Source organism: Podarcis bocagei (genome assembly GCF_964188305.1).
Source record: "Podarcis bocagei genome assembly, chromosome: 2".
NCBI lineage: Eukaryota > Metazoa > Chordata > Lepidosauria > Squamata > Lacertidae > Podarcis > Podarcis bocagei.
In genome coordinates, this window is record NC_138126.1 from 43,502,062 (window position 1) to 43,519,590 (window position 17,529).

The 17,529-nt window shown below is 42.8% G+C and overlaps 1 protein-coding gene across 12 annotated transcripts in view; it reads right to left on the minus strand.

Moving 5' to 3' along the window:
* Nucleotides 1–847: 847 nt before the first annotated feature.
* The window catches only part of LOC308581544 (uncharacterized protein C3orf20 homolog), a 61,943-nt gene continuing 45,261 nt past the window's right edge, over nt 848–17,529 (minus strand). For all 12 annotated transcript variants that reach the window (XM_081184076.1, XM_081184078.1, XM_081184086.1 and 9 more), the window contains 2 exons: nt 4,560–4,607; nt 848–1,082 (listed from right to left, as the gene is read on the minus strand). In XM_081184076.1, the coding sequence (XP_081040202.1) occupies nt 986–1,082; nt 4,560–4,607 (145 nt within the window). In that variant the 3' untranslated portion in view covers nt 848–985. The remainder of the gene's footprint in view (nt 1,083–4,559; nt 4,608–17,529) is intronic.

Genomic DNA, 17,529 nt, shown 5'->3' on the forward strand with positions numbered 1-17,529 from the left:
ACCTGATCTAGTCTCATGACTCTCAAGGGTTTTCAGAAGCTCCGGCCTCCCAATGATTCTTCCACCCACTTGATAAACATGTTACTTTTAATATAATGCAGGAAAGAGGTTATAGACAACTAAGAAGTTTACAGACATATGACAATTCTACTCCATGCTGTTGTGTTTCCACAGGAATCCTTCTGCAGTTTCTTGAATGAAGCAGTGTTGGCTCACCTGAGCTTGGTCTAATGTGAAATTGGCACAGCTTATTCTCATTTGCCATCTGAGAGCCACATGCATGTGGAACATTCAGAGCAGAATTGAGTGATATTTTCCCTAAATTGTAACATTTTAGGCTGTGACAGGGAAGGTGGTGGAGGGGAGCTCATGTCTGAATGCTTTGGGGGGGGGAGGAGAGGGGCACACAGAAGAATAGCATGTGGGGGAGGATACTAACACTGATATCTTCTTGTGAAAATGAATACTGGACCCTAAATTTCAGCTGGGCCAAGTCCATGCTATTGTAGTTCCTTCTTCCTCACATGTAAATGGAAAACTAAGAAGGTAAATTCACTTCTAGCTAACATTAAAACTCATATCTCACTTTACTGGTTTTGGCTCATCTCCATTCCCTTGTCATCCTGAGGAACCTGCCCTCCTGCTCTTTTGTCTTACATATTCCAAATTTGGATGATACCACTCTGATTTTGCTTCCATTTCAAAGTGTTAGGACTTTGGTACACTGGGAAACCAGACATTTGATGCAAATGATTACTACAAGAACTCTCACTGCCTGTTTGGAGAAGTGATTTCCATATGTTTTAGAAAGGCAACCTTCTGTATGGAATGAAAGAAACCAAGGCTGTCCATTGTGGGTTCTTTCTTCATAATGAATAAAATATAGTTAGCTGCATCTATATGGGTACATTAAGTGTGTGTGATACTATATATATCTATATACACAATGTCAACAACAACAAAAAATCTTTCCAGTCTCAGCATGCTATTTCTTTGATTTTTTCTTTCCACGTTTTGACTTCTCTGTCTCTTTCTGCTGCTCGCGAACGGGCTCTTCCAGAGGCAAAGGCTCACTATAAAAACTATATATAGGGGGAAAGAAAGGGAGAAGTTTGCAGTGTGAGTTGTATCATAAGGCTAACTGAAAACCACACACAATGGGAACCCTAATCATCTTGCAGGTGGTGTTAGGTGTTAAGCGTCATATTGCAACATTCATGATAAGCTTGTGAACTCTGGTGTCTATTTCAAGGCAATATAATATATCAATCTGGCAGCATGTTCTGAATGCCACTATGGTGAATTCACATGTGCCTCACTGTGTGGTCATCCCATCACTGTGCAAAGGTTCTGTTCTATCAGTTCTATCAGTAAGAAACTGATAAAAGAGCATTAATACAGCAGACCCAGTGTGTTTTTAGCCAAAAACTTGTCGCAGCAGCATAACAAACCAGAATCCTGCATATTTATCATGTCTGCCAACACTTCATTCAGGTATGGAATATAGTACATAATTTGGCATCTTGAGAATATTGGGTGGTATGCAATACTAGTCCTACTCAAGAGTAGACACATAGAAGTTAATGGACACGACTAAGGTCACATTCACACCATACAGCTGAAGCATTATAGGTTCAAAAATTTCAGTGGGTCTACTCTGAGTTGGACTAGCTGACTACAACCAATCAAACTGATCTTTTTAAAAGTAAGTTCCTGGCAGAGAAATAACAGAAATGTGCAAGCAATGATTGGTGAAGGTTAAAACAATGGAACCTTAGTGGGTTGGATTTCTGTTAACAAGCAAGTAAAATAATAATGCCCTGAGGCCCATAGCTGCACTATTCTGCAGTCATCGTTCCCCTGCTCTACTCTATAGTATTCATATTATTCTTTCCTGTTTGCACTCTGACAGCCGTCTTGTAAGGAAAAAAGGAAACCTGTCTTGAAAGCAGAATACATTATGCAAAGTATATACAGTATATGTAAATTTAATTTGCATAATTTATTAAGGATGCATAATACGGTTTTTGCTAGGCTGTGGTTTATAAGTCTTTAAATAATTCTAGTAAGACATCCAATTCAGAAGAGATTCTGCAGATTTAGGCTCAGTCCCATACATTAACCTGTGACTCCTATGCTCTTATTCCAGAACATCTCACATCCTAACCATGTCTACTCTGAAGTAAGTCGCCTTGCAATCAATGGGACTTACTCCCAAGTCAATGTGTGGGGATTGCAGCCTTGGCAGATGTAAGAGAATGTAATGAGCTAACCTATGCTGAATCAAACTCTAATGTTTATTTAAACCACCAACATCAATTCTGGTGGCAAGTATCACAGGCAGCGTTTCTCAGGCTGAGATCTTTTAACTGGAAATTTCAGGGACTGAATGTGAGCCTTCATATATACAGAGAACGTGCTCTGATATTAAGCTTGCTTCCTCCAAAGGAAGCACAGGAAACCTGCCTCCAGATATTTTTTGACCAAAGATCCCTTCAGGCCTGACCGTTGGCAGTCTTAGTTGTGGATGAAGGGAGCTGGAATCCAACAGCTTTTGGGAGGCTGCAAGGTTCCCGCTTCTGGTTTAGAGCATCATAATTGCTTTGCATATCAGGCCAAAGCCAGCATCCTCTAGTTTTTGAGCATGGCCAGATGGGTACATTCAGCACCAAACACATGTCCTAGTAATGGGAAATGGCCTTTTAGACTCTCTGCATCAATTTTATTTATGTCAGAGGCGGATTTAGAGGAGTGTGACTGGTTCAGTCACACCGTGCGCCTCAGAGGCACTGCTGGGACGCCACAACTATACTTTAGAATAGAGCACGAGAGGGAGAAGGACGCTGAACTTTGGTGTCAAACAGGGCACCGCTGAAATTTGAGACCCCAAGATCTGCCACTGTTTATGCACTACATTTTAATTTTGGTTGCCTCCAATGAGCAAAGGGTGACACATAATGTTCTACCCACCCAAGTTTTAACTAGGAAAAAAAATGCAAAGCAGATTATACTAAGATGGGACAGGTAGAGCTTTAGATTCTGGGTTTTGTTTTGTTTTTAAAGGTAGATTCCAAAGCCTGTAGAGAGACAGTGACAGGTCCAACTAAACTTCATGCCTGATCAGGGACTTGAATGTGGGTGTCCCCGGTCTAAGTGCAACATGGCAGCTGCCACACTATGTGGTCTCTCATGCAATCCTTTTGTACCTTCAAAGGATGCTTTAATTGCCTCTAGTGTTTTACAGACATGCCCCAGCGTAAAACGGTTACTGCATCACAGGAAAAAGACACGGGAAAGACTCCATACTCTCACTCCCATTCTGTCATTGAGGATTACTCTTCTGCAGAATCTCAACCAGCCTCACCCTTTACCAGGTAAAGTGAAATGGCTACAGGGGTGGAATTAGCATAGCCTAAACAAAATTAGCATGCTCCTGACAAGCTGAGAATTTAAGATGTGTCCTAACGATAAACTGCCAAAGCAGCCAGGTTCAGTTTAGTCGAGGAAATGAGCCCATTAACTTGGCATCCTTGTTAGCAGTTTGCTTATAAGCATATCCTGGGTTGGTATAAGTGTCCCCCCCCCAAAAAAAAACCACAACAGCCAATAATCATCATATAGAGCTATGAGAATCTACAAGCTTAGAAATCTCTCTGACAGTGAGCAATTAACAAGGGATTAGCTCACAAGTTATGACATCCACATAGTAATAGTTTCCCACTTCCTGATTCAGGAAGCCATCGTGGATTATTGCCCCCTATCATATCAGCCTATCACTCAACAACAGAAACTCTGAGCATGTTAGCCATTGGCTAAATTGCTCAAAATGTGAATTCACCATAAGTTGGACAAAAACTGGGCACTGAGATACGATGGCAGGAAATCAGTTAGTCAGATGATCACCCTGGGTGCTTCCAAACAGTGACAAAAGTAACGTAAATACATTTTGGGGGGTTAATGGTATGCTAACACTAGCTCTGTTCTGTGGTTATTGCAGCTTTATCTTGTTCCCATGTGGGAAAGCAGCAAAGAAAGGACGAAAAAGGAAAATGGAAGCTGTCAGATCAATAATTATTTGAGCAAAAGTTGTGATTTTACTGGATACTAGGGATGGCCAGTAACAGGAAGAGGCTGCTGTAGCCTCCCAGTCTTTCTCTTAGTACCAGGTTTTTAAAAACAAGAAAAGGTGTGCCAGTCTTGAAAGGGGGTGCTTTAGGAGGCAGCAGTGTTGGCACAACTTGCTTTTAGGTGCCAGGTGCAGCATGAAGTGGCCACCATCTTCTTTCCCCAAAATGCCTCTGGCTCCCTGTATAGCTTCACAGCCAGCGTAGCTTTGCTGGGATCCAGTGGCACCGAGGGTGGTGGATGGCAGTCATCGCAGCTGTGCCAGGCCTGCCCTTCTCCTCTGAGTGCTGAACCCTTGCAACTTGACAAAATGATTAACAATAAAATAATCCTAGCATCAGTCACTCCAGCATTTGCCCCACCATGCCAGGTGCTGATGCCAGGCTTGGTTTTTATTATCATAGCCCCAAATCCCACAATTTAAAAACACAAACCTTTCCAAGACAGGGACAGAGACCTTCTTTGGGTCTTCGAAAGTGGGACTGGCAGGAGAAACGAAAGAAGTTTGTGTCAATAAACACATGTAGGTATTCTGCACCACCTCTTATGCACATTTTTAATAGAAAGTTTTAATTTCTTCTCTTTTTTATCTTAAGCCAATGTTGCAAATGTCTACTCATCTGGTGTCAGTTGTGAATTACTCCTGGTTAACCAATTACTCACTCCATTGCTTTGAGGCCAATATATACACACATGGAGGAAAGTAAAGTTTCTGAGGGCTAATGCATGGTTTATTTACCAAAAAACCCACAAAAAACAGGATTAAGCTATTTTAGACTGTGTATGTATAATACATGCCAAAACCATTTTATGAAATAAATTGGATTTAATGACTCGATTACTTCTTCATGACAAGTTCCATTTCCCTATTACTAGTTGCAATTATTATTTACTACATTTTTATTTTTGTTTATTAAATTTATATACTGCCCTTCAGCCAAGGTGGTTTACAGTATTAAAAAAATACGCTGCCTTTTGTGTATAACAAACAAACAAACAAACAAACCAATACACACACACACACACAGTTTAAGAAGTCATAGATTGTTTACTTAATTAAAGGCCTTGGAGAATAAGACTATTTTCACTTGGCGTCTGAAGATATGTAATGAAGACACCAGGCAAGCATGCCTGGGGAGAGCATTCCACAAATAGGGAGCCCCTGCAGAGGAGGCCTGTTAATCCCACCCTTCCCCCAAGGCAGGGGTCTGCAACCTTTAAGACAAAAAGAGCCACTTGGACCCGTTTCCGAAGAAAAAAAAACTGGGAGCCGCAAAACCATTGCAACATTTAAAACACATATATCTCTGGAGCCGCGATCTGACAGCGGGTGGGAAGGTGACGTCGGGGCGGTGCGTGACTAACACACGCACCGCCCCCATGCGACATCACAGCCAGTACAGTGCCCGCCACAGTGGGGAGTGTCGGGGCGCACAATGCGCCTCCTCCCCTCGCTAGTATCCTCCCCGGAGCCGCGGCAAAGGTGTAAAAGAGCAACATGCGGCTCCGGAGCCACGGGTTGCAGACCCCTGCCCCAAGGAAATCAGGGTGGCATACATTTCCCTGCTTTTTCATCTCAGAAACCCTATATGATAGTAGCTTAGGCTGAGACTAGGTGACTAACACAACTTTACTCAATGAGTTTCATGGAGATTTGAACTCTGAGAGTCTAACACTCTCACCACAAAATGACATTGGCTCTCTTTTTAAATGGCAGGCATATGCAACTTGCAGACCTGTCATGCGTGTCTTAATCAACTCGTTTGGCACCACACCTGGGACTATACAAACTATGGAAGTTGTTAAGCACCTGCATGCCACCAAAGGGAAAGCTGGTGTGTTGTGTTCAGCTTATTGGGTCTCCAGTTTTGCAGGCCTGTTTTAATGCTTGCTGCTCTCATTGTCAGGGATATCAAGACTTGAGATCAATTTCATCACCTGACCCACCAGAACTACCCCAGTGTCACAAGTAAAGGGAGAAAGATCAGAAGATCTTCCACTCAAAAGGAAGTGTTGCATAAATCTCACGAATGCAGATGAGTAATAATCTTAAGAGGTTTCTCATGTTTGGGGGCACAGGAATCCTGTAACTGATTCAGCAAATGTGAGTCAAGTTGATTCCACCAATATTGCAATAAATGCTTCAGATTGGTTTAAGGCACCATGTACAAAGGTAAGAGGTACAAAAAGCTAGCCTACAATGAGATACATGTACCTCTGCAAACATCACTTATTAACTGCTAAGGTCTCTGGAGAAATGGAAGAGCTTTAGAACATGCAAGCTACGGCTTGTTCACTTAATTATTCACTTGTTCACTTAATTATTATTTCTTAATTTGAGAATTCAATCAACACAAGAAGCAGGAAACAGATGCACATACTGTCCTGATTAGTTGGTGATGATGGATGGGGAAAAGTCATTGCTATTCCTCCCCCTGGGAGGAGTCAGAAGCTTGTACCTCCCGTTATACATCTTGAGCTTTTCTAAGCAGGCCTGCCCAACACTCTGAAACCCCCTGCCCCTAAAATTAGCACTCTGCCACAGTCTGAACCACCATGATAGTGTACACACACCAGCTGCTATTAGACTTGGACCTACCAAGTTCTTAAGCAGTGTACTGCTTGGCAAAAGTAGTTTCTTTCTAAAGTACAGTACCATATTTTTCCGTGTATAACATGGTCCCATGTATAAGATGCCCCCTATTTTGGGGGACTCCAAATTAAGAAAATGGGGGGAGATTGCCCAGAGTTGCTGAGCTTTGTTTGGGAAGGATTGCCCATGGTTATTGAGCTTTTTTAAGGGGGTTTGCCAGAAATCACTCACCCATCTGACCTACGCTGCTGTTCCCTCACCAGCAGAAGCCACCAATTGCCCACCCAATTGCCGCAGCGACAGCCGATCATCACCAGCCCTTGCCGCAGCCACCAATAGCATGCCCAATGGCCACTGACAATCTCTGGCTCATGGCAGCAACCAATCCCATGTCCCCCCCACATGCACTATCCGTGTATAAGACGACCCACAATTTTTAACATACTTTTTTAATTTAAAAAACCCTCATCTTATACACAGAAAAGTACAATAGGTATTATCTTAAACAATTGCAAACACAGTAAAAAAAGAGTTCACTTGTAATGTGATATATTACATCAGTGGTTCAGTGCTCATTTCTTCTCCTTCCAAAATAGATTTGATCTTCAACAATTGCAAACACAGTAATAAAGAGTCCACTTGTGATATACCAGTGGTTCAGTGCTTGGGCGTCATTCTGGTAATCAGACATTTCATCACTAAAGAGCTTAGACATTGAGCTTTGTGGTAAATAATATACAAGAAAAGACAGCATTTAAATGACTTAAAGCAGGGGTATACCTGTCCCCATCTGCATGTTTCCATCAGGAGGAGCATAGAAAGAGGACAATGTTAAACCACCTAGGAGGTTTAACAAACTGAAGGACATCATTTATAGGCTGCCCAGAAGCTTCTGGTTGGCCACTGTAGAAAATGGGGTGCTGGTCTAGTTGGACTTTTGGACCAGGCCTATCCTGGAAAAGTAGTGGGTAGGTTCAGTCTATCTGGGCCCATCCTGAAAGGAAGAGACCATAGCTTTGCAGGGAGAATATCCTAGGTTCAGTCCTCAACATTTCCAGGTAGTCTGGAATAGACTCTCTGGAGCTCTCTAAAGGGTAGTAGGCAGTAAGCAGCTAGATGGACCATTGGGTAGCCTCAGTATAAAGCAGCTTCCTGTGTTCCTAATCTGTGCCAAAGCTAAACTGGAAGCAGTAATGGACAGAGACTGCCAGATTCAAAAGGTGACGTCTCTCCTGTATAGCTAAGGAGCCTACAATATGCAAATTTTATTTGGCGCCAGCTACTTCCATCACAGAGTAGTAATGATGGCAGAAGGCATGCTGGTTGACATCCTTCCTTGTACGCAATTGTGAAGATGGTATTGCCTGCATTTAATCCGGTTAATTTGTATTTAATCTTCCACTGATTCATGGAAGATCTTGAAGCCTCTCATAACTACCTGCACTTTAGGAAAGCTCCTCCTAGACTTTGGTCCTCACAGCTAAAGTCACATACCCAACAGAATCCACACCTTTTAAAGAGAGAAAGATTACAGCAATGACTCTTGTTTTCTTTTGAACTTGTGCTCCTTTGCTTGCAAGTTGTCTACCAAATAAAGGCAAGGGACTGCATCTTGATCTAAAGGGACACCATTAATTTCTTTTTTCTTATCCCTGCGCAAAGTCTGAGAAAGATTCCGTTTACAATTGGGTTAGATAAGAACCAGCAGAAATCCCAGGAGGGTCAGCAAAGTAATTCACTCCTGTGACCCATCCTTCTCTGAAGCCTGGGGCCTTGATGTACAAAAGAAAATGTCTATTGCAAAAGGCTAGTTCTACCGATGTTTAGTTTAAGTGGGGTTATGGGTACAGAGGCAATAATTTATGGCGCTAAAGAGATAGGTCTTTTAATTTTGAGAGAGAAGGTGGCACAGAAATATATTTTGGCAAAGATTCATCTTTATGTTATTCTAATATGTTAAAGCTCATTGCTTTAACAACAGGGCCAGTCTGAAGACCAGTGATAGAGGGACAAAGAAAGCTATTAGCACCAAAATGAATTGGATATTCCAAATTTAACCATTTATTTATTTCTATTGTGACCTGGATCTGTAAGAAGGTAGGGATGCTATAGTTCAATGCTTGTCAGGATGCCACATTTCTAATCTGTTTAATTTAATATATGTCACCACCTTTGTTTTACATTTTTTTCTGGCTTTTCACAAGTTCGTCTATTATTACAGGGCACCAAATGTGCACCATACACATCTGGATGCCGCACACAGAAGTGAACAACATCTGTTCAAAAATGCAACGTCAGATTTGGCAAGCACCATGGGATGGATTTGTTTGCTAGTGTGACTGGTTGTGAGTGTTAGCAGCTAGATTTGCAGTCACTAAACACCTGTCACAGACTTTGAAGGTGTTCGAACTCAGGATGAAAAGGAGGAATGTGCTAAGAGGAAGGCATGCTGGCAAACCCTCACCATGATCAACTCCTGCTCAGAAACCTAAGTCCCCACTGTGGAAGGACATGTGGATCCAGAATTGGCCTCCACAGTCATCTATGGACACACCATTAAGACCGTGTTCATGGAAGACAAATGAATGATCACCAATGAAGAAGAAGATCGACTCTTCCATCCAGCATTACTTGTAAGCTTTCCTTAGCAATTCTTCTATAATCAGGGACATTAGTTTTCTGCAAGTCACCAATAAAAATTCTCCCACCAATTTTTTAATGCTTGATATGAACAGAATGAATTACGCTACTGGTTTGGGATCATCTGATTTAAACAGGAGCCCCATGCTTAATCTAACCTGGTGGATTTGCTCAATATCCCACTGGGAACAAGGTTCCATGATTCATAGTATAAAAGCAGTGGTGACTAAAGTTCCTGGATTCTGAATTTCTGTTGTACTTGTTATAGCTGTACTGGGAAGGAAGTTCCTCCATAGGACAGTATTAGTTGAAAGGTACATTAAAGGGGCAGTGGAAATAAAGCTTATAAAAATAGGATTGCTGAAACAAGTGAGTCAGCCCAGAACCCATGAACCTTAGCAATTTCCCTAACTACCTTCTTTTACAGCTCTTACTTTCTCTTTACACCGCTTCTCACCTCAAGATAAGGCAGTGTGGCTTTACAAGAAAATTAATTTTGAAACGGCAAAAGCAATAGGGAAAAATTCTTTATAGCAAACTGGGGTGATGGCTCTACATAACGAAGTGCTCAGCAGAGCCCATTAAAAGGCCCACCTGCACACAGATCTCTTGCTAAGCCTGCAAGTTGGCTCACAGTTCTCTTATATTAGCTCCATCATTTTTCATTCTCAAATATTTTTGGGGGAGAGATACATTTAAACCATAAACTTGACTGCTTGCTTAAGCCCAGAAGATTACAGCTGTAAGGCTAGAAAACAGCTAACAGGGATCATATATATCCAAAGTACATCACTGAATAGAGTGATATAGTTGTATTGGCAGCAGAACAGGCTCATATAAATGTGCATCAACTGGTAGCAATTTAATAAGCGAAGGACCGTTCCCAGTTGAGTTGGGTGAAATCTTTGAGGTCTGGAAAGCTGCACGTACACTGCACACACACACACACACACACACACACACACACACACACTGCTTCTCCATCCCAAATCCACCTCTTGAAGCTGCCTCTTGGACTTTCCTTAGATGTATATTCACACAGTGTGTTCTTCCACCCTGAGATATGATTCTGAAATTGTATTTTGGTATTTCTATAGCTCTCCCTCTTTCTTAAAAAAGAATAAAATCTGATTTTAGTGCAATTGATTTCCCAAGCCCTTGGGGAAAAGTGAGCTAGAAAATCCAGCTAAGTAAATACCATTGCTTGAAAGGTTTAGTGATGGAGTGATAAAGTGTGGCTAAGAAATGAGTGCCGTAATGAAAAGATTAACCCTCTCTGGTTTTTTCAAAGGATATTTGAAAAGCCTAGGACCACAGTCCTTTCAATTTGTTTCAGTGGCAGAAATAATGATGGGCTGCTGATCCTATACTCGGAACCTCTCCTCTGGACCAACTGTGTTACATATACTGCACTGAAAGGACAGGAATAGTCCAGCTCCTCTCCCCACCTACACTCGAGATGCAATATGACTGCATCATATGTGGGCTGAGATGGGAGCATCAGGGCAACAGCACCAGAGGAAGTCAGTACCTGAGGTTGTGGGCTTGAGTCCTAGCACTGGTTCAGGAGGAATAATAAATTGTGCCTTCACAGTGCTGCCAAGATCTTTGTGCAGAATCTCCCGCTCGCAACTCAGAGTACAGGTCTTAAGTGCTGCTCTTTATTTCGAAGGGATGGAGGGGGTTCATGCTGGGGAACTCCACCAAAGCAATATATGTCAAGGGCCGCTTGTAAAAACTTCCAAACAGGCAGCAGCAAAGGTTCAAACGCCTTGGGATCTGGACATGATTTACAGGCCATTTCCTTGTTTCTTCCATTACTTGATTTAATTCAAAAATCATTTTAACTATTAGCAAAGTTCCAGTGTGTGTCACTGCGCTCAATTATTCACAGGAATGGACAGAGACGTTGACCAACTGCACAAGCGTGAATGCAATTTAGGAATGGGGACTTGTGGCTCCCTGATAATTTATTACGGCCGATTATGCAGACCAGGAGAAAGGCAGGGGCTTACTTACAATAAATGTGCAATCCACAATCCATCACAAACTGAAAGACACACTGAATACCCAGGTTCCTTAGCCTCCTCTGGATTTAAGGCCTTATTAGCAAGGCAATTTTGTTCTTGTTACATTCTGCTGTCCGGGATGCTTAAGACAGCCAAATGCATTACACATCTTCCTATTGGACCGTACGGACATACAGCAGGCTGGGCATTAGCAGACCCAGGAGGCACATTCAGCCTCCATTACAACATTTGTTCATAGTCCACAGCTATCAAAGTTAATCTTGAGCAGGTTTCTAACTGTCTCGCTTGCAGAAAACAAAACGTAAGGAAAGAGCAGAGGGGCATCTCATAGGACACTCAAATGCACATTCTCCAAATTGCTACATTTGCAGCGCATTTCTAAAGGGAGTATGCTGCAGTGATAGAAGTGGATAAAATTATGCATGGTGTGAAGAAAGTGGTTAGAGAAAGGTTTTTCTCCCTCTAGGGAGCATCCATTGAATATGAATGTTGGAAGATTCAGGACAGACCTGTTTATAATCAAACTGTGAACTCGCTCCCAAAGGAAGCAATGATTGCCACCAACACGGATGGCTTCAGAAGAGGATTAGACAAACTCATGGAGGATGAGGCTGTCTATAGCTTCTGACTCTGGTGGCTATGTTCTACCTCCACTGTTGTGCTCAGGTCCTCTTTGTGGGCTTCACATAGGCAACTGATTGGCCACTATGAGAGGAGGACACTGGAAAAGATGAGTCACTGGCCTGCTCCTCTTATGTTCCTATGATATAGCAGATGCTAAGCCTGATGGCACCAGGCAGCATTGCAGGGCAGCTGCCAACAACCTTGCACCACCTCCCTGCCGCTCTCCTCACCTTGCTAGCCATGCCTCAGCTTCTGCTTCCTCCACCCATGGCACTGGTTTTGTTACTGCAGTTTCCTCTCCTTGTCCACTGTGGGTGCGGCTGTCCTGCCCTGCTTGCCTTTCCACCAGTAGCAGACATAGGACAGAGGATGGGAGGGCAAGAGGAGCCAGAGCTGTCCACCCCGAGGCCCCATGCCAACCTGGAGCTGGCCCAGACAAAGACCATGTGCCAATCACAGAGCCAAGGCAATGGGTACAGTTTTGTCTCACCATGTCAGACAAGAAAGTAACTAGCTGCCCACATCCTGCATGTTGTATTCTTACAGGGAATTAACTGTGCACTGTTCACTTAAGCGCAAACAAAACTCTTCCTTCTTTCACTTCCCTTGGACTAGCAGAAACTTTGCAGATTTAACAGACCTATCAGGGTGCTCTATATAACCCTGTTGTTTAACTTGTATATATAACCTGCATGGAGTCTGAACCAGCAATCAAGGTTCAACATATAACACATCGTGCTCCACTTGTCCCACTCCTACTCCTCTGCCCATCTTCCAGCTGCTGCCACCAATTCACCACTTGTCTGCTCCAGTTAGTAACTTTTTTAACACTAGAAGATAGGAATGGGGAGAAATTGTGTTCCAGTTCACATGTAAAGGGGGAAATCTCCCTAACTCCCTAACCCAAACAATATGCAAATCATAATCTACTCTTCTTTGAATTTTGCAGTGGAGTTCTCCAGTCAGTAATGTTTATAAAAGATGAATTCACTAGGGTAATATGTGCATTAAAATGCATATAAGTGAAAATAACATTAAAATGCATCATGTTAGAGGAAAATGCTTTGCAAGAATGCGTGGATTAGGATAAATCTGCTGGTGAATTTTCATGAGGGTTTAAAATCGCAAACAGATATGGAAATATGGAGAACTGAATTTAAGGTTGGAAACATGAGAAACAGAGATAAACCAATATTGACAGGTTTGTCTATCCCTACTAGAAGGGAGAGGGTCATGTGTGCAACCCCCATAGCTCTGCATTTAATGCACAGCAGTACTATGATGACTGCATGGACTAGACTCTCTTGTGTTAATGAGCACTCTCACTCTTCACTTTGTGGTACAGAGGTCTGGCGCATGAATCATGAGCCAGGTGGAACCCTGAACAGATACAGGAACACTCCCGGCTGCAACATATTGTTTCTGGTCTCACTTGTTTTGCCTGTTTTCTTTTGATGGAGTGTTTTGTGTGTAACTTCCTCTCACTCCTATGAACTGCCTTGTTTTAACAAGAAATATATTGATTATTCACTATAAACACTTAGTCATCTGAGCAGAGGACAGAATGTGGTATATGTGCGTGTTTTTAAAAATGGTGCTCCTTGTAACAAATTCAGCTACCTTCAACTTTTCCTGAAAGCCAGTGCCAGAGTTTTGTCTTGCTGACCTTTGAACAACAGACTTTCCTTTCTGCTGCTTTCTAGCATTCCTTTGCTATGTCGAATGCATCCTATTTGACAGGCCATCAGCCTGCTTTCCTGCCCCCAACCCTGAGCAATTCATAGTGGCAGGCACAAAAAGGAACACAGCTGCTATGTTTTCATATATCCGTGAGTCATTGGTTGGACTCAGATCATTGCCCTGCTTAGGGTAAGCTGTACAATAATAAATAGCATCAACTCAACAATATCTGCAAGTTGCTAACTTGTTGGCCTTACTCTCACTCCTCTTGGTTTCCGGACATAATCATTTGACTGTTGTTGGTTTTTGTTTTTTTAATGCAACTCCTCTCATTGACTGTTCACACACCTGCAGTTATTTTTGACCCACAACTCAACAAAGGTGTTAACTACCAAAATATGTTTGGCAAGAATTAAAGTTAAGTCATGCTCATCATATGCTATTGCTCCCCCACTGCCGGCTCTTCCACATTAATGCCTATACGAAAGAGGAAAGTGCAGTTGGCCATAGCCTTCTCCATTTTCACATCTTTGCCCAAATGGCCGCCAGTTCTTCCTTATCCATTGATCTTCCTCTCCACTTGTTAATATTTGTGATCCTCTCTAATTTACACCCAGCTGATTGACTTCCTGGACTCCAGTCCATATGCATGTCTCCTCTCCCTGAAGCTGGTTCCTCATCCCCCCCCTTGGGTGCTGCATGGGTGGTATCAATGGCACTGGTCTAAAGGGTCACTCAGTAGAGCATGAAACTATTAAGCTCAGGGCTATGGGTTCGAGTCCCACATTGGGCGAAATATTCCTGCATTGCAGGGGTTTGGACTAGGTGATCCTCAATAGTCCCTTCCAACTATGAGTCTGTGAACTCCATCCCTTGTCCTGACATCAGGAGTTCTGAATAAGGCTGCAGAAAGGGCTCATTTCAAGCCGGTAGATGAAATACAGTTACGGCACTTTGCTATGAACAGAGAGCAAGTTTTGCTGTACTATCGAGCAAAGTGCAATACAGTAGTAGATTCCCTTAGCACTGGCTGTCTTGAGATGGATGAGTTGAGAATTTAGACCTGTAATACAAAGGTTTTTTGGGGGGAGGACTTGGTATGTTACTATTACAGAGTTTCAATAAAAAGAGAGGCTATCACATGTTTTCTCTATATTACTGAAAGTGCTAGTTCCGATACAATATTGTTTGATGATGGCTCAGGTGGTCTTTAGATATCAGATCTCTTAAAATAAGGAATGTCTATAACTACCACAGGGACGCAGGTGATGCTGTGGGTTAAACCACAGAGCCTAGGACTTGCCGATCAGAAGGTCGGCGGTTCGAATCCCCGCAACGGGGTGAGCTCCCGTTGCTCGGTCCCTCCTCCTGCCAACCTAGCAGTTCAAAAGCACGTCATAGTGCAAGTAGATAAATAGGTACCGCTCCAGCGGGAAGGTAAACGGCGTTTCCGTGCGCTGCTCTGGTTTGCCAGAAGCGGCTTAGTCATGCTGGCCACATGACCCAGAAGCTGTACGCCAGCTCCCTCGGCCAATAAAGCGAGATGAGTGCCGCAACCCCAGAGTCGGCCACGACTGGACCTAATGGTCAGGGGTCCATTTACCTTTACTTATAACTACCACCTCTTGGAAAATATTGCCAAGACTTGATAGAAAAATGTGTATATATGAATATATGTGGATCATATGTGGATATATGAATGAGTATAGTCTATATGAATATATTAAATATTACTGTGCTTCTAGAGATAGGATTAGATTCATTGGTCAGTGATTGTAAAAATTAACCAAGCAAACAGGACCTTGATCCTACAAATGTTCATGGAATGTTCATGGAAGAAGTCATGAAGGAAAACATTGCACTGAAAGCACCAAATCCCACTTCCTTTCTTTCGATATTTCGATTATTTTGCAGAGAGAACAGATATTTGCAAACAGTGTGAAAATGCTTCCTGACTTCCCCGCTAATCTTTACTTCATTCTTCAGTGTATGTTAGTTAAGATCATAAGCAAGCTCCAGTGACGCATAAAGGGTTTCCTAATCCCTGCAGTTCACACAGAGGCATCTTGTTATCAGCAGGGAATGGATCAGTTCCTAGACTCCACAGCCACAATCCATCAAAACATTAGTCATCATGACTAAATCCTAGTGAAAGTGATGATGGGCTGGACATGACTTAACTTGAGTCCCATTTATTTCAACGGGGCTTAACAATGGGTTGTGCCTGCTTTCTTTAAAGACTCTGAGATGCCTGGCACTGTGTGTATGTGTGCTTCAAAGTACTTCAAAGTAGAGGGAACACAACAGTGGTGCCATATATTTAGGATGTGAAATATCTCACCCTTAGAATTCCTACACACAAAGACAATGAGTTTCTAGCAAAGTCAGAGTCCACAGCCCTTGGTCTAGGAATCTGACACTGCGCTATAGTTTAAATTCCAACAGCAGCTAGTTTATGGGGTGGAGGGAGGAACAGAATGAAGTCATGTTGCTCCCAGATATCAGTGTCGCTCCAGTAACAAGACTCTAGACTTCTTGAACGTGACTGCGGAGAATACCACAGGAATGAACAGCCATTCGTCACCCACGGCAAATGGTTTAACAGACTGTAGTGGAGCTGATGCTATATCCATCCATTGAGCACATGCTTTGAATGGACTTTCTTCCTCCAGTCTCCTGAGCTGCTAAAAACAGACTGTAAATCTTGCTCGGCGCTGGAGTTGCTGCTAAAGGCGCCCACATGACATAAAATAATACGCACCAAAGCACAGGACTGGCAGGTAGGGACAGCCTCATATCGCTGATGGATAATCAAGGCCGCGTCACTAGTTCCAGAATAAATTCCAGGGGTGGGATGGAAAGGCAGTTCAAAATGAATTAAGCACATTTGGGGAACATGTGTCCATTTGATACATTTGTGTCTTTCATTCAGTTTCCTCAATTTGGGCTGTCCACAGAGTATAGGACACGCAACTAGAATACAGAGTAGGATGGAAAATACGCAGCACCGCAGAGTCATACAGAGATGGGCTGGGAATAATGGAAAGGAAAGGGAACAAGATGGGGGCAGACAGCTTCCCCTCAAACATCAGCAACAGACTCTCAAGAGGGCTGCGGAAGCCCCATTCTGCGAACATGCGCTGTTTCTTTGGTGCAAGGGAAGTTAGGCTCCAAAGCCACATTACGGATGAAAAGGGGATGAGAAGGCAGAAGGAGTAGAAAGAGAAAGGGGCTATAAGAAAGAATGGATGGAACTTATGTTGTAATTCAGTCTGTAACATTGACATTGACCCCTACAAGTTTAAGAGATATGGAAGGGGTATGGCTAGGCGAATCTCAAATTTATTTTTCTCTCTGCTTATTTTCCAAAGGTCCATCAAGTGGCGAACTAGATGCTTTGCAAACTAGATACCTTCAGGAAGCCCACAAGCAGAACCTGAGTGCAACAGAACTCCCCCCCCCCGCCTTATTATTCCCAGTACTAGCATTCAAAAGCATAATGTGTCCAATAGTGGAGTTATAATGCAGACATCATGGCCATTGGCAGCATTATCTTACACAAATTTGAATTCGTCTAATCCTCTTTTAAAGCCATCCAAGTTGGTGGCCCCTTACTACAGCCCATGGTAGCACTTTCTCCACACTTAATAATCTTATATTCCTCTACATAAATGCCTGCTTTGCTTGTTCCATAGGGCTTGCTCATGTTTGTTGCCCCTTTCTGAACCTTTTCCAACTTTACAATATCCTTTTGGAGGTGAGGCAACCAGAACTGTATCCAGTATTCCAAGTATGTTCTCACCACAGATTTGTATAATAGCATTAGACCACTGACAG